This window comes from Bos taurus, chromosome 10 (assembly GCF_002263795.3).
Source record: "Bos taurus isolate L1 Dominette 01449 registration number 42190680 breed Hereford chromosome 10, ARS-UCD2.0, whole genome shotgun sequence".
In the NCBI taxonomy this organism is placed as follows: Eukaryota; Metazoa; Chordata; class Mammalia; order Artiodactyla; family Bovidae; genus Bos; species Bos taurus.
In genome coordinates, this window is record NC_037337.1 from 19,067,287 (window position 1) to 19,090,433 (window position 23,147).

General features: G+C 40.4%; 2 protein-coding genes across 3 annotated transcripts in view; both read left to right on the forward strand.

Annotated features, from left to right (window-relative positions):
• SENP8 (SUMO peptidase family member, NEDD8 specific) overlaps nt 1-23,062 on the forward strand; it is a 30,048-nt gene extending 6,986 nt beyond the window's left edge. Inside the window, exons 1-2 of one of the 2 annotated variants that reach the window (XM_024997928.2) lie at nt 3,144-3,292; nt 11,811-23,062. In XM_024997928.2, coding sequence (XP_024853696.1) covers nt 11,847-12,485 — 639 coding nt within the window. In that variant the 5' untranslated portion in view covers nt 3,144-3,292; nt 11,811-11,846 and the 3' untranslated portion in view covers nt 12,486-23,062. Of the gene's footprint in view, nt 1-3,143; nt 3,293-11,810 lie in introns of those variants that run through there. The other variant, XM_010809023.4, reaches the window with a different exon arrangement.
• The window catches only part of LOC132346317 (collagen alpha-2(I) chain-like), a 31,196-nt gene that overhangs the window by 6,646 nt on the left and 1,403 nt on the right, over nt 1-23,147 (forward strand). The window lies entirely within an intron of this gene.

Below are 23,147 nucleotides of genomic sequence, written 5' to 3' on the forward strand. Positions count from 1 at the left end.
AGCCTCAGTGCTGGAAGAAATCCTAAAAGGTTACTTAGTCTATCTCCCTGGCCCAAGGGAGGGCCAAATGGAATTTATGGCTAATCAGTTACCAGGCATCATCATCATACCAAATAGTTTTTCTGCTTTGAAAGCTGAATTCCTCTGTTGGTAAAAGATTCATGTGAGAGGTATATTGTTCAAATTTATAAATAATTTGGGGCTTCCCATGTTGTGCTAGTGGTAAAGAACCTACCTGCCAGTGCAAGAGATGTGAGATACCTGGGGGTTCAATCCCTGGGTTGGGAAGATCCCCTGGAGGAAGGCAGGGCAACCAGCTCCAGTGTTCTTGCCTGGATAATCCTGTGTACAGAGGATCCTGGCGGGCTATAGTCCATGGGGTCGCAGAGTCGGACCCCAACTGAAGCGACTTAGCACACATACATAAATAACTTATAAAATTGAAAAATCTTATGTTTTTAACAGTCTTGTGTTTTCAGGCACTGAAGATAGCAGGCATGAATGAAAACTAATCTCTGTCTTTAAGAAAGATATAAAATCTTGATGGTAATTTTTACATGCCACTTGATACAAATCTCTGGATGGGTTAGGCTAGCATTAAAAGGAAATGTTTAATTAGGGGAAATTGAAACCAAAAAATAAGACTTCAGCTTCCTTCCTGAAAATTTTTCTGCTTATGCTGACATGAAAAGCACATTTGTTCTTGAATGTGATTCATTTTGTGAAATTACAAATGAAATTTTACATGGAAAGTTGGATGTAATCTAATTTTAATGAACATCAGATTATGTTTAAATATTTGTGTTTGAAACTTTGTGCAAGAGAAATTAGACTTACTGTTTTTTTACTAGAGGACATAAGTGAGACCAGCGAGTCAAAGAAACATATTTTGCGCGTGTGTGTGTGTGTGTGTTAGTCACTTAGTCGTGTGGACTGTAGCCTGCCAGGCTCCTCTGTCCATGAAATTCTCCAGGCAGGAATACTGGAGTGAGTTGCCATTTGCTTCCCCAGGGGATCTTCCTGACCCAGGGATCAGACCCAGGTCTCCCGCATTGCAGGCAGGTTCTTTACCGTCTGAGCTACCAAGGAAGCTCCAGATAGATTTTCAGTTCATTCAGTTGCTCAGTTGTGTCCAACTCTTCGAGACCCCATGAATCGCAGCACGCCAGGCTTCCCTGTCCATCACCAACTCCTGGAGTTCACTCAGACTCACGTCCATCGAGTCAGTGATGCCATCCAGCCATCTCATCCTCTGTTGTCCTTTTCTCCTCCTGTCCCCAATCCCTCCCAGCATCAGAGTCTTTTCCAATGACTAGATAGATTTTAAGTGACTGTAAAAGTGAGAGGTGCTACATTTCTTTCTTGAATGAATGAAAGTAGCTGTATTTTCTGGTTATATACTCATTAGAAAAAGGGGGAAAATAAAGCAATATCAAAAGTTAGAAGAAAAAAGTTTAAAAGTATTAAAATCCTATTCTTAAAACTGTATTATTATAGATAGCTATCATCCTTGACTAATTTTGTACAAATTTTTATATAACCTTTCTTTTCATAGCATATTATGAGCATCTTTCTATGTCAAAAAATTATTTTTTAATGGCTGAAAAGTATCCATTAAATGGAAACCCTGTTATTTTACCAGTCCTCTTTTAAACTTTGGGATTATTTCCAGTTTTTCTTTTACAAATATTACTGTGGTAAACATCCTTGTTAAATTTTTGCATGTATCCTAAAGTTTCGTTTAAGATGAATTTCTGAAAGTGTAATACCTACATATTTCCAAAATACTAAAATATAATGACAAATTATCCTTCAAAAAACTCACATTAGTTTACACTCCTGTTTACAGTAAGACTGCATTTTCCTGTAGTTACTCAGCAATGCCCGTTATTATCAGTTTTCCCATCTTTGCTAATTTAACAGGTGAACAATGAAATCTTATTTCAACGTACATTCCCTTGATTACGAGTAAGATGTTGGGTATCTTTTCATACAGCTGTGTATTGGCCAGCTGTATAAAGTGTTTTTAAGCTCTATTTTCTTTTAATATTTTTGTTTCACTTTTTAGCATTTAAATTTCACTCGATCTGAAATAGAATTCAATATGAAGTCTGAAGTAGGGATCTAGCTTCATTTTTTTGCTAATCAAATGATTAACAAATTGTCCCAGTGTCATTTATTAAATTTCCCAGTTAGCATATCCCAAACGTCACTGCACAGTTAGTGAAGTGTTAATAGGTATTATACCAAAACAGAAAACAAAAAGTGTTTCATTGGTCAAAGGAGCTGGGAAAGAATCAGACTGAGAAAAGTTAAGTTTCTGTATTGCAGAACCTCTCCTAGCCTCTAATATGCTTGTGTGCATTGTGAGTCAACAATAAGGAGTTTGGGGATGTAGAATTTCCCTAACTTACTTAACCATGTAATCTTTTTCTTTCCTGAAATGCCTATAAAATTCTGTGAAACTGTGCTGTCCAAAATAGTAGCCATGGGACTTCCCAGGTAGTCAAGTGGTTAAGATTCCAAGCTTTCAGGGCACTCAATCCCTGGTTGGAGAACTAAGATCCCATATGCCACGAGGTGCAGCTGAAAAAAACAAAATAGTAACCACTGCCCACATGTGGCTATTTATATTTGAGTTAAAATTAAATAAAATCAGTCCTTCAGTCTCACTAGCCCTTTGCAAGTGCTCAATAGCTAGTGTGGCCAGTGGCTACTATATTGGACATTGCAGATGAAGAGCATTTCCATTGTTATTGAAAGTCCTACTGGACCGCACTGCTGTAAGACATAGTGATCATTGAAAACGTGGAATAATCCCTAAATTTCTCCCACTGATTTGTACCATCTTCATCATCATATTTAAAATGTCTAACTTCGTGGATTTGTTTTTTTACAGTTGTATTGACTTAGCTATTTCTGCTCTAATATTACACAGCTAGTTGTAAGTCAGACTCCTGCATGTTTTTCCCTGAGAGTAGAAATGAAAAATTCCTTCATGGGGTAGGAAGTTAGACTAAAAGGAATTAAAGTCCTTTATATTATCTAAGGGGCTTCCCTGGTGGCTCAGCTGGTAAAGAATCCACCTGCAGTGCAGGAGACCTGGGTTTGATTCCTGGGTTGGGAAGATTCCCTGGAGAAGGAAGCAGTTACCCACTCCAGTATTCCGGCCTGGAGAATTCCATGGACTATTCCATGGGGTCGCAAAGAGTCGGATACTACTGAGCGACTTTCACTTACACTTCTGAGACTCAAAGGTACAAATTTCTTTGCAGAACATGATTTATATCAGGTGAGTATCCATTTATCCATTTATTCTACAATTACTATTTACTGAGCATATGCCCAACAAGTTTTGTTGAAGGTCCAGGGGACCAGAATGGTAAGCAAGTTTAGGGAGAGAAGGTTCTTTATTCTCTTATGATTATGGAGCTTATGTTTTTGGCCTCGGGGAGAGGGGGGAAATATTAATGAAGAAACAGTGAAAAAGGAACTGTCAGATAACCACAAGTGCTGTCTATTTCGGTTCCACAAGGAATTGAAATTAGAGGACAAGAGAGTGGTGGCCTCTTGTTTTGGATGAACATGACAGAGCTCTCTGAATAAGTGGCATTTAAACTGAAATTCGGAGAAGGCAATGGCACCCACTCCAGTACTCCTGCCTGGAAAATCCCATGGACGGAGGAGCCTGGTAGGCTGCAGTCCATGGGGTCACTGAGGGTCGGACACGACTGAGCGACTTCACTTTCAGTTTTCACTTTCATGCATTGGAGAAGGAAATGGCAACCCACTCCAGTGTTCTTGCCTGGAGAATCCCAGGGACGGGGGAGCCTGGTGGGCTGCCGTCTATGGGGTCACACAGAGTCAGACACGAGTGAAGTGACTTAGCAGCAGCAGCAAACTGAAATTACCCAGCAAATGGTGCCAACCACTAGAAGGTTCAGGCACAGCTAGTAGCCCAGCCCTCAGGAGGAAAAAAACATGGCATGTTTGAGGAAAGTTGGTGTGGCTGGAGCTTAGTGGGCAAGGGGGGAAGAGTAATGGAAATGAGGTTGGAGAGGTGCCTAGGGCCATGTAACCATTGGAGGGTGGGGTGGGAGGAGGAGTTGTAAGCAGCTAGGGTGGGAAGTTCACATTTTTTCCTGAATGTGATAGTGTACTGCCAGAGGACAGGACAGATGTGAGCTCACTTAAATGTTTGAACAATTACTCTTGACAGCTGTATGGTGAATTTACTGGAGGGGTCAATAGTAGAAATAAGGAGTCGTGTTAGGCTATATCAAGATAAGAACTAATGATGGACTTGACTGAGGTGGTGGTAGTGAAGATGGAAAGTGTTGGGACAGGTCCAGAACATTTCGGCTGTAGAATCAACAAGACTTATCAATTGGTATATTAGGGAATCTGGTTCCTAAGAATTAGTGATTTATGTTACAGGCCTATCAAGTATGAAAGTGTTAGTCACTCAATCATGTCTGATTCTTTGTGACCCCCTGGGCTATATTTAAGTCCATGGGATTCTCCAGGCAAGAATACTGGAATGGGTTGCCATTCCCTTCTCCAGGGGATCTTCCCGACCCAGGGATCGAACCCAGGTCTCCTGCATTGCAGGCAGTTGGTAAAGAATCTGCCTGCAATGCAGGAGACTCTGGAGACGTGGGTTCAATCCCTGCATCAGGAAGATTCCCTGTAGAAGAAAATGGCAACCCACTCCAGTATTCTTGCCTGGAGAATCCCATGGACAGAGGTGCCTGGGGTTACAAAGAGTCAGACATGACTGAACCACTGACCACCACCTCTAGCTATCAAGTATGGAAACTGACTAAACTGTTCCACTGAAGTGTCCAAGCCAGCAGAGTAGGGTGAATGAAGCAGAGATAATTGCCTTCCTCTGGTGCAAAAGTGCTCTGCTAATCTCTTATTTTAAAAATCTGTGCTGATGTTGCATTTTATGCTGTTATATCCATGTTTATGTTAATAATTAAGGTATTGTAAGTCACTGATTAAAATATATTTAATATATTTAGTATTTAAGATATTAAAAAGTATTTAAATTGCTTAGCTCTTTTCCCCCAATGCTTGTGAAATTGAAGCTCTAAGAAGATACGTTGGAGTTAGCCTGTGTTTGATTTTTGGGGTGTGTGTGTGTGTGTTGAATCTTGCTAGCAGCTAGCCATGTATGTATAGGAGCACTGACGGCATTTGTGAGCAGTTGCAGTTTGATACAATTTAAAACAAAAACTGAAGGGAGTGAGGAGGAGGAAAGGAAATTACATTTAGAAACTACTGACTGTTAGAATCTTCACTTAAAATGAGTTAACAGCTGCACTTTGCACTTTACAGTGTTTAAAAACATAACTGAATGAAGCTGTTCCTTTTTTTTTAAGGAACTCTTACTGAATAATTTGGGGGGGGGGGGGATGAATAAAGGTCACAATTCTGAGATAGTAGGTTTTCTTTGGGGCTTTACAGTAAAGCTTATCTGTATCACTACTGTTATTTTAACCACAACAGGCATATTATCCCAAAAGTTACGAGAATTGCTACATACTTTAAAATGCTTATTAATTAAAATCTTGATGTATATTTTTGATCTTATAAAATGAATATTTACTCACGCATCTATAGACAGTTCTTATATCTACTAATTAAGCATTTCCTCATTAAAAATTCCCGTTGAATCAGCAGTAATACCTCTAGTTAAAGGTTAATCTCTAAGATATTTTAACAAATAGCCTCAATGCTTTATTAGACCCCTAAAAGCTCTTAAAATTAATTTAACCTATGCATTTACAACAGATTACATTATAGTGGTCTAGAATAGAGACTGGCAAAGTTTTTGTCTAAGAGGCCAAACAGTAAATACGTTAGCCTTCACAGGCTACTGAGCTCTGAAAGCGGAAAAGCAGCCATGAAAGACTTCCCTGGTGGTGCAGGGCTAAGACTCCTCGCTCCCATTGCAGAGGGCTCAGGTTTGGTCCCTGGTCGGCGAACTAGATCCTGCCTGCTGCAAGGAAGAGTTTGCCACCACCTATAAGACCTGTCACAACCAAATAAATAAATAAACATTTTTTAAAGTAGCCATAAAGAATATGTGAACAAATGAGCATGATTTTGTTCCAGTAAAACTTTAGAGTGGAAGGGAAGATTTTAAAGATGAGAGCTTAGAATTGTAGAACCCTATAGCTAGAGGTGGTGGTGGTGGTCATGGCTTCAGTCACGTCTGACTCGTTGTAACCCCAGGCACCTCTGTCCATGGGGTTCTCCAGGCAAAAAAAATGGAGTGGGTTGCCATTTCCTTCTCCAGGGAATCTTCCTGACCCAGGGATTGAACCCACTTTTCTAGAGTCTCCTGTATTGCAGGCAGATTCTTTACCACTGAGCCACTGGGGAAGTCCATAGCTAGAAGAATCTTGTAGAAATCATAGAATCACTTGGAAACATCTTAAAAATACAGGTGCCCAGACCCTCCCCCCAGAGATAGATCGTGTGTTTAAAATCTCCATTGATGATTCTGACATGCCTCCCTGGGTAGAACCAGTATTTATCTGGTCCAAACCTCACTTTACAGATGAGAAAACTGAGACCCAAGGGTTTTAAATGTCTTCTCCAGAGTCAAACAACTGGTTGATTGCAGATCTGAATTGAATCCCAAGTCTGCTGATTCCCAACCTAGTGTTTTTCCTACTGAACCAGCAGCTTCTTGCCTTACTTACATCAGCAGGAAATCAGAATGGTTCTTGTTGAGTTATAATTTTCCCTTTAATTTTTATTTAATTGCCTGGTTTTTATAACAAATATTCAAGTCATACGCACTTTAAGGATTTTAAGATGAATATTAAAAAATAGTCTCTCGTTAAAATTAAATATTTGGGGAAGTGTCCTATACTTTGAATGCAGTGTTCACTTAGCTACAGAAGTTGGAAGATATAATAAAGTAAACCCCATAACCACAAGGTTTGAGTATGCTGATGACACACTAACAGCATTGCTTCCCTCAGGTTGAGAGACTACTTCTCTGTGGTATTAGCATTCACCTCTGCTTATGTCAAAGCTAGTGTTCAAATGCACAGTCCTGCCCTGGCTGGATCTATCTGTGTAGCTTTATATAAAGAGACAAACAGACGCTTTAGTTTCAAGAAATCTTTAAGGTCCATTATTACCACCCAAAATATGTAGGGAATGGGGAAGGAAACAAGTTTTCCTTGAGAGTTTGCTGTCTACCAGAGAACGTGCTAAGTCTTTTCAGTCATGTTTTTAATTCATAAAGCAGCTCTGAGAGACAGGTTTTATTATTACCTCATTTTACTCATGAGGAAAATGAGGCCCAGAAAGAGGATGAATAGCTTGCCGAGCCAGTCGCACAGTTAGCAAGTGCAAGTCAGCCCAAACTCAACGCCTCCTGGCTCAAAAACATAGAACTGTACTGTATTTTGTTGAGTTTTACACAGAACTATGAGGAAGTCATTGTCTCCCCAGTATTCCTATACCATTCACCAAGACCAAAAACATAGATCTTTTAATTGTTAAAGGCATTTACTACTAATCAACAGAAGAAAACAGACAAAACACAAAGCTAAAGCAAAAACGGATATTACGGTATAAAAATTGTGTATGCCTTATTTCCCTTAATTTGTATTTCCTGACTCCCTTTAAAAGTATTTCATTCATCTGACAAACATTAATTGTACCTCAGATATGCTAAGTACAGTACTCGCTGTATAGAAAGGAAATATCCCTAAGATGGTTCTAAATGGCTCCTGGTTCTTGTGCTAGGTCTGCTCCCATCTCTTTTTTCCCCCTTACCCCATTAATGATAGGATCATTGCCCTCTGGTCACTCCAACAAAATCCTCCAAACTGTTTCTTAACTCTTCTCTCTTATCTACCCTTCTCTGATCCCTTACTGATTCTGTCTATAATATCTTTTCCTCCTCGCCTCTCTCCTACTACCATTTCCCCTGGTTTAGGTCACATCCCCCTCCTACCTTTCATTAAAAATCGAATTGGTCTCTTATCTCCAGTGGGTCTCCCTACCAATTAATCCTATATACTATGCCTGAATCATCAGTCTTTGTAAAGCATTGACATAGCCATTAATGGCTCCCCATTTCCTCCGGTATAAGTTCTAGACTTTACACCTGGAAATCAGTTTATCAGCACCTAACTTCTAATAATCTTCCTCCAGCCTTCATCTGCATCACTGTTCCCACTTCATTCCAGCCAGAGTGGATTAAACTTAAAGGCACTTTCCTTGCCTCTTCCTTCTTAATGCCCTTCTCCATGCATCCACCTCTCTGCTTTTCAAGAGCCCACTTTTATGCCACTTTCTCCTTGAAGACTTTCCTGATTTGAGCTCTGCATCCATTTCCCTTTTGAATTCATTTTATTTGTGGTTTACCAGTTTTTTTCTTTTGAGTATAAGCCACCTTACACATCTTTATATTTTCCATGACAACTGCATTAGATGTGTGTGTGTTAGTCACTCAGTCATGTCCAACTGTTTGTTACCCCATGGACTGTAGCCCACCAGGCTCCTCTGTCCATGAAATTCTCCAGGCAGGAATACTGGAGTGGGTTGCCATTTCCTTCTCCATCTGCATTAGGTACTTGATAGGTATTTATTGAGTAAAAGAGATGTATATATTCATTATGGGTTCATTATAACATAATAGGGTTAAGCTCAATGAGGGTAGAAACTATGACTTATATTCCCATTTTGATTTTCTACCCCCTAGCACATAGGCAACGTTCAGTAAACATTTGTTCAGTGTGATACACTACAGTTATCAGTTGCTGGGATGTAAATTTCCTGATGACCCAGTAGATATCCAGAAATGCTACCTTATATTTTTTTAAATGTTAGTTACCTATATTTCTTCATTTAATATTGACACATACCCTATGGTAAAAGTCATGTATTAATATTCTCACTTTACAGAAAAGGAAACTGGCTTAAAGAAATGAAGTAGTTTTTTATGATGACATAGCCACTGAGCAACAGAATGGAGTCTAAAATTCAAGTCTTAAGATGTGAACTTTGGCATCCATTTTCTTGGCCAAGGTGGTTTGACCAGTTTGGTTTCATTTGCTTTAGAATTGTTACAGCTAACCTATTGCAATCATGCTGTATGGAACAGAATTAAGTCCTTGATTGCCACATTACCTATAGGTCGGATGCTTTCAAAATCAAACAAAGCACAAAAACTATTTTCTAAAGAAAATCTTGACCCTGCTTGTGGACACACTCTCCACAGTGAGATGCATGTCTATTCAGACACCCTTCTTGTGAACTGCTATCCCTAGTTGGATTTGCTCTTGATGTACAAGACTGATTTCAGCTGGCAGCTTAGAGAGCAGGTCTCCAGGTGTTTAGCAAGCATTGCAATCTGGCCGTTACCACTCCTAGTAGTCACTGAAGACATGAGGGAGAGAGTCAAGAAGCCTTGCTCAAGGCACATGCAGTCATTCCTTTTTCATACTCATATATTCTTAAATGCAGTCCCATCAGCAACCAGCTGAGCACCTAGCCTCTCCACAGCTGCTTTTACTAGATTGCTGTTTGCTCTTTTCCCATCAGACTGAATATTAAAGATCATTATTAGAAATAGTACTGTGAAATTATTTCGTCTTTTACAACAATATTATATACCCCATATGCTGCTGCTAAGTCACTTCAGTCGTGTCCAACTCTGTGTGACCCCCATAGACGGCAGCCCACCAGGCTGCCCCGTCCCTGGGGTTCTCCGGGCAAGAACACTGGAGTGGGTTGCCATTTCCTTCTCCAATGCATGAAAGTGAAAAGTGAAAGTGAAGTCGCTCAGTCGTGTCTGACTCTTCGTGACCCCATGGACTGCAGGCTACCAGGCTCCGCTGTCCATGGGATTTTCCAGGCAAGAGTACTGGAGTGGGGTGCCATTGCCTTCTCTGATATACCCCATACATGTTATATATATTAATGTCCCATAATATAAAGATGTTATGGGCATTCATTATGATACTCCGTGTTTTTTGGTTTTTTTTTTTTACTCCATGTTTTTTATGAAAATTTTTTGAGAGAAATCTGTCTGACCTTAATACAAAGAATGCTTTTACCTCTCCTGAGCAGTTGCTTTGTTTTTCCCTTATGGACATTGTGAATGTTTAACTTAACACTCTGTAGTTAGCTGCCAAAAGCTAAGAGCCAAATTTGTGGCCCACCCATAACAAACGTGCTCTATGCCTCGTTAATTTTCTTCCTGGCTCCAGTTTAGGCCTCTGCTCAAGTTATTCTTTCTTCTTAAGAAAAATCTTGATTCATGCCATCTTATTTTATATAGATATATACACTCATCAACAGCCTTGTATCCGTTTTGAAATAGTTCATATTATGATATTCTGTATGCACAGAAAAACCATCTTTGGTGCTTCCTAATTACATCATTACTTTAGCTTTCTTTTCTTCAGGAGTACATTTATTTCGCTCTGTGAGTTTTTGCAGGGTTTTGATTATATGAAAACGATTGTGTCAAAAAATGTTATTGTTTTAATACTCTAACCAAGTGGTAAAATAACTGATCTAATGGCCAGAATTGATTAAATTGATGTCACTATTCTAGCCCAGTCTTTCATAGCAGTATTATTTTCTTATATATATATATATAATACACTTTGCTTTGTACTCTCAACCTTCATGGGGCAATTTATTGCTTTGTGATTTCTAGAAATATTGTTATGTTGCCAAGTGAGTGCATAAGCAGTGAACTCTGAGTTTAAATGTCATATCAACATTACCACACTTATCAGACTTCTTGTCTCTGTCAACACCTTGCTTAAGAGGATCATGAGCATATAAATCTTACTATATGACTTGTCTTGCTCCCACTCTTAATTTAGTCATGCCTTCATTTGAACAAGATGTATAAATGGATATTTGTTTCCAAACCGTATTTGCTTTGATTGTTTAATAACATAAATACTATTTGAACAACATTTTATTTTATACTCTTTTTAATACCTTCAAGTAAAATTATTTGGCCTTTTCTACAACTCTCTGAGGCCTTTCTACAGATAACTAGAAACAAGGACAAAAATCGGATGATACCGGCGAATCAGTGGTAGAACTAGGGCTAGACCCAGATCGCCTGATTTCCTTTGCCACACTTCACTGCCAAAAGAATTTCTAAGTTACATTATAAACACTGTATAGTCTTTATCTTACCCCTTGAGGTTAAAGACGGGAAAGACTGTCATTCATGTTACTAACAGGGAAGAATCAGGAATGAATTTCATTTGTATTTCTCCCATTGTTTTCTGTTCTTGAAATTACAGTTCCTTTTAACTACAACTCTAATCACTGTCACTTTCCATCATGCAATGAGGAAGCAATATTTTATCTTATCTCTTGAAAATTAATGTTGAAATGGAAACTATTTCCCTTAGTAATTAGTAGCATTTAAATTGGACTCTGAAAATTCATCTTTAATATAATTTGCCATTCTTTTAATGCATATTCATTAAAGGGGTGAATATATGGTTAATGATACAGAGTTTGATAGAACAATTAGGTATAATTTTAACTAATCTCAGCATTTAAAGAGATTTTTAATTTCATATGGAGAATTTCCAAAATTTTCATTCTGGTTGTTAAACTAGAGGGTTTTTGTTTTTTTTTTTTAATGTTTATCCTTAACCATGCATGGTTGCTAAACACTTTACAATTATATTTAATCTTTACCCCAAACCTTGTAAGAGCAACTGCTATTTATGATCCCCATTTTACAGTCAAGTATCTTGTTCAACAGTAAATATTGTCTTCTGCCTCTCCTTCAGCTTCTGGAATTTCTGAGCAGCCCTGGTCAGTACAAGATGGACCCAGTAGTCTTGAGTTACATGGACAGTCTACTGCGGCAATCAGACGTCTCACTACTGGATCCTCCAAGCTGGCTCAATGACCATGTTATTGGGTTTGCCTTTGAGTACTTTGCCAACAGCCAATTTCATGACTGCTCTGACCACGTCTGTTTCATCAGCCCCGAAGTTACTCAGTTCATCAAGTGCACTGGCAACCCAGCAGAAATCGCCATGTTCCTTGAACCCTTGGACCTCCCCAATAAGAGAGTCATATTTTTAGCCATCAATGATAATTCCAACCACACAGCTGGGGGGACCCACTGGAGCTTGTTGGTATATCTGCAAGATAAAAATGGCTTTTTTCATTATGATTCTTACGGTAGTAGTAACTCATTCCATGCAAAACAGGTAGCAGAGAAACTAGAGGCTTTCTTAGGCAGAAAAGGAAACAAACTGGCCTTTGTGGAAGAGAAAGCCCCTGCTCAACAAAACAGCTATGACTGTGGGATGTATGTGATCTGTAACACTGAGGCCTTGTGTCAGAACTTCTTTAGACAACAGCCACAATCACTACTGCAGCTACTCACTCCTACATACATCACAAAGAAGAGAGAAGAATGGAAAGATCTCATTGCCAGACTTGCTAAAAATTAGCTGTGGAAATATATTTGACTTTTGAAGTCTCTTTCTGCCTGTCCCCATGAATTGGATGGCTGCAGTCTCAGTGCCTGAGGGAAGATGCCTAGGAGAGGAAAGCTTAGAATGCTTACTTTCTCCTGAGAGAACGTTGTCCTCCACATTATCCTAATGCAAATTATCACTTTAACCCTAACTTCAGAGCAATATGTTCTGTGACGATGTCTTCAAAATATGCACCAAAACTGATTAATTCCCTTTTGGGCTCCCTTATCCACATTGGTTTAGTCCAAAGAAAAAAGGTTGACCTGTAAAACAAATTGAGAATATGTGAAATTTAGAAGCAAGAAGAAAATCATACAGCAACCAAAAACTTACTGCACAGCCCACATATTTCAAGAGATCAACTAGCTGGAAGCAGATCAAGACCTAACCTAATTCAAGATTGAAGTTTTATCAGTTACTCAATTCTGTGATACCTCCTCTTCCATTCAATAAGCAAAGGCTTTCCCAGCTATAACCTTTGCCAATACTTGATAAAGATGGTGTTAGCCCATAGTCACCCATCTAATTCCTGGAGCACTTTAAGAAAGGGGGAATCTTAAATAACTTTGTTAAAATTAATGCCTGTGGTGGACCTCTTGTTTTGCATCTGAAACTTAGTCAAAGTTCATTTATTTTTGAGATACAAAGGAGAAAAAGTGACCTTTCTTAACTCTTTCACTTAATTCAAAATGCAGACAGTGTAATTTTTGAAATGTGGAACCAAGAGTAAAATGAAATGCTGTTCCTTCCAAATTATGGATGTGTTTTTACAGTTATTTCAAATAACAATTTAAATGATATGTTATATACACATATTCTATTCTTAATGAGGATTAGATTGCAATGTATATGAGACTTGAAAGCTAAAGATTAGCTTCAACTGTGAAACTTATAATTTCAGCTACCTTCCTAGCCTAACCCTGCCCCCAGCCCTCATGGCTCAAAATAACCTCACCACTCAGTGACCACAGAGGCAATAGCCCAGTTCCTTTTAGTCAGGAAGGGAAAACCCAGTAAGTGTAAATAAGTACAGGTCACATAGCAGGCATAAGTTGAAACTAAAAGTCAAAGAGAAAGCTACCAAAAAAGTTTTCATTTCAAGTCAGTATATTTGAAATAATTAAGGATATCTAATGGAAGCTGGGAGCAGGGGAAAAAAAATGAGGAACAGGCAGTCAGGCATAGAGGTGGGATAGGGAGGGAGGAAGAGCAAAAGGGCACCATTGCTGAAGCCAGGAGTGTAGATAATGATAAGGCAATATTGTTTCAATAACTATTGGATTAGGCATATAGTCTAGACTGAAAAGCTCAGATTCTTCTCTGGGAAAAGTTGTTGTCTTTCTGATAATGATAATGTATATCTAGATGTCAGATTGTCTCCATCTTAAAACAGTACCTATGGGAGCAATCTTTCCTGTCTCCCTAAGATTGATCCCAGAAAGAAATTTTTTGACCTAAACTAGTACTGTCTTAAAAATTGAAACCAAAGGTCTCCTTTCCAGATACATAGCATGATTGAATTGTACCACAAGCTGGTCTATGTAAAAGTTTGAATGTGTCATTTGTGTTAGCATTGTAAATGACAGGAGAACTTAAGAGTCTACTTGTAATGTTTTACTCGATAGCAGCCTGTAAGTTATACACCTGCATGACCATACACCATTGATGTTACATGGTACGTAATAGGGAAAAGATCTTTTGTTGGTATTGTGTTCCCTTGTTTTAGAGTCAGAAAGATCCAGTTTGCAAAGTTCAGCTTCAAAATATTCAGTTTTAAGCAGGTTATTCAAAATAGGATTGAGCTGTTACCACACTGAACCATCCTGCTTTCAGATACCCTTTTATTTTTATCTTTAGTTTTTGCTGTATCCATATTGACTATATGGTTTAATAAGTATTCCATTGAAGTGGCAAAGTAGAATTTCTCAGTCATGTGACTATTTACTGATACTAAACTTTTTCTGCCAGCACTTAGAAAAGAAAATGTTTAAAGAAATTTACATCCCATTGTGTGGGAAAGAGCATGAATGTTCCGATCAGTCCAAGCAGTATCAGTTATAAACTTATAGTCTGGGGCAGGTTTGAGATTCAGTAGCCTCATCTGCAAAATGAAATTGTATTTGATTTTACCAATTTGGGTCCTCTCCCTTTTTTTTCTTGATAAGTCTGGCTAAAGATTCATCAGTTTTGCTTATCTTTTCAAAGCACCAGCTTTTCATTTCATTGATCTTTTCTATAATTAAGTCTGTCTGGTCTAATGTGTTACTTAAGGTTTATGTTTCTTTTTCTGTCTGGATGATCTGTTGATATAAGTACGGGATTACTGTTGATTTCACCATTTATTTCTGTTAATATTTGCCATATATATTGAGGTGCTTCTCTGTTGGGTGCATATATATTTGCAAGTGTTGTATCTCCTTGGATTGATCCCTGATCATATGTAGTATCCTTTGTCTCTCGTAACAGTCTTTTAAAGTCTATTTTGTCTGATAGAAGTATTGCTACTCTGGCTTTCCTTTGATTTCTATTTGTGTGAAATACCCTTTTCCATCCCCTCAGTTTCAGTCCGTATGTGTTTCTAGATCTGGGAGTCTTTTGTAGGCAGCATATATACAGGTCTTGTTTTTGTATCCATTTGGTCAGTCTGTGTTTTTTGGTTGGAGCGTTTAGTCTGCTTATATTTAAGACAATTATAGGTCTGTATGTTCTTATTGCCGTCTTGTTCATTGTTTTGGATTTGTTTTTGTAGGTCTTTCCCCTCCCCCTTCTTTTGTTCTTGTCTCTTGTGACTTGGTGACGATCGTTAGTGTTATATTTGGATTCCTTTTTCATCTTTTGTGTATATCTAGTATAGATTTTTGGTTTGTTCTTACCATCAGGTTTTTGTCTAGCAGTCTGTTACATATGTGATTAAGTTGCTGATCTCTTAATTTAAAATACGTTTAACATACCCTGCATTTGTACTCTTCTCCTCTTACGATTACTATTTTTGATATCATACTTTACATCTAATTGTTTTGTTTATCCCTTAAATGCTTATTGTGGATAGAGATGATTTTATTACTCTTATCTTTCAGCCTCCCCACTAGCTTTGTGTGTGGGTGATTTCTTACCTTTCCTGTGTGTTTGCCTTTACAGATGTAGGCTTTTTTGCCTAGAGAAAGTCTTTTAACATATGTTATAAAGCTGGTTTGTTGGTGCTGACTTCTTTTAGCTTTTGCTTATCTGTAATGCTTTTAAATTTCTCCAGCAAATCTGAATAAGAGCCTTTCTGGGTATTTTTGGTTGTAGGTTTTCCCTCTCAGCACTTAAATATGTCATGCCACTGCTTTCTTGCCTGCAGAATTGCTGATAAAAATTAGCGTATAGCCTTACGGGAGTTCCTTGGTATGTTGCTTGTTGCTTTTCCCTTGATGCTTTTAGTATTCTCTGTGCATGTTTCATTTTTGTCATTTTGATAACAGTGCATCTTGGTATGCACTGTCTTTGGATTAATCCTTTGTGGGACTCTGCTTCCTGAACTTGGGTGACTCTTTCCTTTCCTAGGTTAGGGAGGTTTTCTGCTATTATCTCTTCAAATATTTTCTCAGGCCACTTCTCTCTCCTTCTCCTGGGACCCTTATAGTGCAAGTATTAGTATGCCTGATGTTGTCCAGAGGTCTCTCAAACTGTCCTCATTCCTTTTCATTCTTTTTTTGTTTTCCTATTTAACAACAGTGATTTCCACTACTGTCTTTTCCAGCTCAGCAGTCTGTTCTTCTGAATCTTTTCATCTACTATTGATTCCTTCTAGTGTATTTTTCATCTCAATTATTGTATTGTTCATCTTTGGTTGTTCTTTTATATATTTTCTAACTCTTTGTTAAAAACTTCTAACTTTTCTGTGCATCTCTTCTCCTCCGTAGTTCTTTGATCATCTTTACGATTATTACTCTGAACTCTTTGTGTGCCTGTCCCCACTTCACTTATTAGTTCTGTATTTTTGTCTTGTTCCTTCACCTGGACTATTTTCTTCTGCTGCCTCTTTTTGTCTGACCAAGCTGCTGTTTGTATTTGTGTGTGTGTTTAAACTTTATTTTGTATTGGGGTGTAGCCGATTAACAATGGCATGGTAGTTTCAGGTGAACAGTGAAGGAACTCAGCCATACGTATGTTTTTGCATATGTGGTAGGTTACTTACTTTTCCTGACCTTGGAGAAGTAGCCCTCTGTAGGAGGCATCCTGTGTATTCCAGTCATGCATTCCCCTCTCATAACCCAAATTATATGCTCTAGAGGTTCCTCCTGAGAGGTCTGCATGGGCCCTTCTGTCGTGGCAGGCCGACTATACGGGTTGTCCGCTAAGCTTGGTAAGCCCCTAGTCTGTTTGGTTGCCAGGCCTTGCCTTGTGCAAATTCTGCTGCCTGCTGTGTCACAGGCCTGTCCCCAGGTGGCCAGTTACGGAATCCTAAGGTGACCTGGGGCAGAGTCTGGGTCCTGAAGACTCGGGGACTGTTGCCCACCTACTGGCAGGTGAACCCAGATCCTGGGGTTGGTGCCAGACTACTGGCAAGCAGAACTGGTTCCTGAAGTCTGGCTTCAGGGCCCAAAGTTCCCAGAGCTCCTTTCAGATCATTGGTAGGAAAGCGCCAGTTCCTGACACAGTTGGGTATGGAGTCGAGTGTCCTGAAGGTTGTGTTGCCCTGCTCGTGGGCAGGGGCACAGCCCACCTGGTCCCAGGGTAGAGTCTGGCCTGCGTTGCAGTATCGTAATTCTCTTGCTTCACCCCCTGGTGGATGAAGCCAGTCTAGGGCTTGTGCAGCTTTCCTGTCCGCCAGTTTGTGGAGCTGGGTCTTGGCCCTCCGGTAGGCTGAGCCGTGTCTAGGGCCACATTTAGGTGGCTGTGAGCTCTTTAGTTTTTAAGCTGCCTGTCTGGTGGGTGGGACTGTGTCCCCACCCAGTTGTTTGGCCTGAGTCATCCCAGCACTAGAGCCTATAGGCTGTTGGGTGGGGCCAGGTCTTGGCACTAATGAGCCAATATGGCAGCTGCCAGGAGCGTTCTTGTGGTTGAATGTTCCCCAGTATTACTGCCACCGGTATCTGTACCCCTTGGGTGAGCCACAGCCACCCTCACACCTCTCCAGGAGATTCTCCAAGATCAGCAGTAGGTCTGGCTTAGGCTCCTATCAAATTTTTGCTTTTGCCTTGGGTCCCAGTAAGCATGAGATTTTGTGTGCTTCCTTTAGGATTGAAGTCGATATTTCCCCTAGTCCTGTAGGGCTTCCATAATTAAGCCCCACTGGCCCTCAAAGCCAAATGCTATGGGGGCTCGTTTTCCAGTGCCAGACTCCCAGGCTGGGGAGCCTGACGTGGGGCTCGGAACTCTCACTCCTGTAGAAGAACCTCTGCAATATTATTCTCCAGTCTGTGGGTCACCTACCTGGGGCATATGGGATTTAACTGTGTCATGAGTCCACTCCTCCTACCCAACTCGTTATGGTTCCTTCCTTATGGCTTTAGTTGTAGAAGATTTTTGCTGGTAGTTTCCATTATTTTTTTCAGCCGTGGTGGTTGTGCACATAGTTGTGATTTGGGTGTGCTCGTGAGAGGAGGTGAGCTCAGGGTCTTTCTACTCCGCCACCTTGGTCGCTCTCATTATTCTGATTTTATAGAAAAGAAGCAAACTTAGCGGAGCTCAGTCACGTGGTTGCTGGTGACAGGGCCACGATTCTAGTGCGGGGTCTCCATCTCCTTACACTGGATCCACCCGTACCTTCTCCCTCTCCCAGAAAATGATAGCACATCTCCTTGCTTGAACATTTTAAATATAATTTTGTGTCACTTTATGAATTTCCTAAATTCAGCAGGTAAATTATAGAAACCAATAATGAGAAACTGTCTTTCTCAATTAACTGCTACATGACAGAACCTATATAATTGGCTTTGTTTTATATATTAGGTCGTGTTTGGATCAGCTGCTGACATCGACATACTGATCTAAAACTTTTAAAAGCCGTACATTGTACTTTCAGATGTCATGAATCTGAAAGATGGGAAGTAGAACAAGAGCGGCAGCCTAGGCAATCGAAGTTTTCTTGTGTAAGAAAAACTAACATGTCAGAGTGTCAAAGGAAGTGGTAGCCAGCTAAAGTGTCAGTAATAGGCAAGAGTTACCATTATTCAGGTACAAAGTAACCTTGGATCTTCCTGCAGTTTGGGTTAAAAGACAAAAGAATTACTGCCTGCCTCTTTTTCCTCCCTGTACCAAAACAGAGCAGCCTGTATTTAGAAGAAAACCTTTCCCACACAATGCAGGCTGGGACATGTTTCTCTGCACTAGGCCATGCTTTCCTCACCAGCTCACACTCTAGCTAGCTCTCCACAGCTGCTACCTCAGTCTTCATTCCTCAGACCTGCAAAGTCCTCACCTCCTCCCACACTCTCCAGCTTCAGAGAGAAAATAGGCACGGTCATGAACTACAGCTTTCCTGACACCAAACCTACGAGTCTTTCTATCCCCACCTCTGAGCCTTCCTCATTCCTATTGCAGTGACCCCCAAGCTGTGGATAATGCCTTCACCTGTGCTCAGGGGTTGTGTGCAGAGAGCTCCTTCACACCCAGAGGCAGCAGTCGCTCTACTGGCTCCTTTGCATCAGCATTTAGATGTATTAAATCTTCTGTCTTTAAATAAAGCATGACCTCATGTCCCCCTGTAAATACTGACCTTTTACTTTCTTCCTCTTTACAGCCAGATCTAAAAGTGTCAAAAGGTTTCTCACCTCCTGCCCACCTCTCAACCCATTTTAATCTAGACTGTTCCCATCACTACAAAAATTCTCAGTAGGACTACTAATGGTTCTCATTTTACTAGTCCTCCTGGCACCGTTAAACCCTCCTTTTCAAACAACTCTTCCTTTAATTAATGTGCTATCTAGTTTTTCTAGCACTTCTTTGACCACTCTTTCTTAATTGCCAGTTTCTTGTCTACTTGCTGTAGATTATCAGGTTTTGATTCCCAAATCCTTTTTCTCATTCTGTACATACTTCCTAGGCTCTCCCATCTTTTCCCCAGGCCCGTGATAGATTTGGGCACATCTCTTCTCTAACCTCTCCTGAACTCTCTCAAACCTCTACCTGAATATCCACTTAGAGCCAACTAGACATTCTCCCTTGCATATTTCACAGGCAACTCAAACCCACCAAATCCCAAAGCTCAACTCCTCTTTCTCCATCAAACCTGCTCCATCAGTATTTCCTACTTCAGGAAATGGTACCAGTGCACCACCCAATTCTAGCCAGAAGTCTAGGTGTCACCCTTGACTTGTCCATCCCTCACACACTCTAGCTAGCTAGAGTGTGAGCTGGTGAGGAAAGCATGGCCTAGTGCAGAGAAACATGTCCCAGCCTGCATTGTGTGGGAAAGGTTTTCTTCTAAATACAGGCTGCTCTGTTTTGGTGCATGGAGGAAAAAGAGGCAGGCAGTAATTCTTCTTTTGTCTTTTAACCCAAACTGCAGGAAGATCCAAGGTTAATTTGTACCTGAATAATGGTAACCCTTGCCTATTACTGCCCACCCGTGTACTGTGCCCCAACTTCCTGTTGTGTCTATTCTGCATCTTAAATATGCTTTAAATCCATGCATTTCACAGTGCCACCGCTCTCATCCAGACAGCCATTATCTGTCTCATCTGGACTGCCACAATAGTTTGTTAAGTAGTCTTCTGGTATTCACACATCCCCGTGTTCATCCCCCAGTCCATTTCATATGCTGGCAATATCTTTACTAAAGCTCCACACAGTCTGACCCCTTCCTAGACCCTTTTCCCCTTGTGTGTGTGTGTGTGTGTGTGTGTGTGTGTGTGTGAGTCCCTCAGCCATGGCAGACTCTGCAACGCCATGGACTGTGTGCGTGTGTGTTAGTCACTCAGTCATGGCAGACTCTTTGCAACGCCGTGGACTATGTGTGTGTGTGTGTGTGTCGCCCGGCCATGGCAGACTGCAACGCCGTGGACTCTGTGTGTGTTTGCGTGTGTGTGTGTGTGAGTCGCTCAGCCATGGCAGACTCTGCAACACTGTGGACTGTGTGCGTGTGTGTTAGTCACTCAGTCATGGCAGACTCTTTGCAACGCCGTGGACCGTGTGTGTGTGTTAGTTGCTCAGCCATGGCAGACTTTGCAACGCCGTGGACTGTAGCCCGCCCGTGTACTGTGCCCCAACTCTGCAGATCTTTTTGTTCCTCCAGCTTAAGATGTTCTTTTCGCCCCTTAAAGCCTTTCTACTTGCTGTTCTCTCCCCCTCTTAACTCTCCCATACTCTTCAGCAGGAAAACGCCTATGTAATCTCTTCATCAGGGATATCTTCCCTGGTGTGCCAGACTAGTTTGCTTCCCTTATTTAACAATACCCTGGAATCATGAACCCTTTAGTGTGCTCAAATCACATGTAATTTTTGGCAGTATATCTCTTGCCACTAAACTGGAAGTCCTGGAGGCCAGGGACCGTGTCTACTCGCCATTGAATATCTGCTGCTTAGTGTAGTGCCTGGCACATGGACAGTGGTTGTTATTTGTTGAATAAGTAAGTACAAATATATTGAATAGAGGCAATTTATCAGAAAACACATTATCCTTCCATGGTATTGCAGCAGAAATCAAAATACCTTGTTAATCAACATAGCTTTTCATGCTTGCATAAGGCCAAGCTATTGTAGGGGGACAGTTTGACAAACTTAAGCAACTTGACAGAAAACAAGGAACTCAGCATGTAAATCTAACTCTCTGATGCATCTGCTGATTTTTTTTTTAGAAAGATTCACATTTTACATAGTTGTAATTCATGCATAAGCAGTATTTTAATTCTGCTTTTTACAAATTTCCTCCCTTAATCAGTGTCTACTCATGTTTAATGGTAACCTGGAGTTAACATCAAGTTAGTAGATCTTAATTTTCTTAACCATTTCCTCACTGTTAAGTTTTTTGGTTAGTTCCAATGTTGTTATGAATAATAGGGCTGCACTCTTCACAAGTAACTTTTTCATTGCAAACTACCTCTTTGAGGAATACAAAAGTGGAATGAGACATCAAAGCATATGAGCTATTTATAATCCCTTCATGGTGATATCCAAAGAGTTCTCAAAGGAGAATCTGTGTGCGGTACCATTAAAAATGTATCAGAAAAACCTATATCTAATTCTGTGTAGCTGTACCAACATTGGGTTTTATACTTGTTTAACTTCTTGAAGTTTAATAGATAATAACTGAGATTGATTAAACTCTTTGTATGTGTCAAGGACTTAAAAGGGTTTGGTGTAAATATTCCATTTTAATAATAACCAGTTCAGTTGCTCAGTCGTGTCTGACTCTTTGCAACCCCATGAATCGCAGCACGCCAGGCCTCCCTGTCCCTCACCAACTCCCGGAGTTCACTCAGACTCACATCCATCAAGTCAGTGATGCCATCCAGCCATCTCATCCTCCGTCGTCCCCTTCTCCTCCTGCCCCCAATCCCTCCCAGCATCAGTCTTTTCCAATGAGTCAACTCTTCGCATGAGGTGGCCAAAGGACTAGAGTTTCAGCTTCATCATCATTCCCTCCAAAGAAATCCCAGGGCTGATCTCCTTCAGAATGGACTGGTTGGATCTCCTTGCAGTGTCCAAGGGACTCTCAAGAGTCTTCTCCAACACCACAGTTCAAAAGCATCAATTCTTCGGTGCTCAGCCTTCTTCACAGTCCAACTCTCACATCCATACATGACCACTGGAAAAACCATAGCCTTGACTAGATGGACCTTTGTTGGCAAAGTAATGTCTCTGCTTTTGAATATGGTATGTAGCTTGGTCATAACTTTCCTCCCAAGGAGTAAGCGTCTTTTAATTTCATGACTGCAGTTACCATCTGCAATGATTTTGGAGCCCAAAAAAATAAAGTCTGACACTGTTTCCACAGTTTCCCCATCTATTTCCCATGAAGTGATGGGACCAGATGCTATGATCTTCGTTTTCTGAATGTTGAGCTTTAAGCCAACTTTTTCACTCTCCACTTTCACTTTCATCAAGAGGCTTTTAATAACCATAAAGTTTGGTTATTATTAAAATGGAATATTTACATCAGTAAGAACCATAAAGCTCTAAAGGGCTTCCCTGGTGGCTCAGACAGGAAAGAATCTGCCTGCAATGCAGCAGACCTGGGTTCGATCCCTGGGTTGGGAAGATCCCCTGGAGGAGGAAGTGGCAACACACTCCAGTATTCTTGCCTGGAGAATTCCATGGACAGAGGAGCCTTGGGGCTAAATCCATGGGGTCGCAAAGAGTCAGACACAACTGAGCAACTAACACACAAACAGCTCTAAGGTAGATACTACTGTTATCCTCCTCTTAGAGATGAGAGGGCTAAAGCCTAACAGTTGCCCAGGTGAACTTAATGAGGTTTAAATGTGGATGCACTGATTCCAGAACCTCTGCTCTTAACCATCGTGGTACACTGCTGTGTGGTTTGTTAGTGGTAATGTGTTTTTTTTCTGTTTTATTTACTCAAATGGGAAAACTGCTATTAAAAACAAAAACTGAATACAGCCTCTCTGACTTCAGGAGTGACACCTAATTTATTGCTAGAGAGTATGTGTTGTTTCGTTTGAGGTAAGTGCCTAGATGGACCTCTTT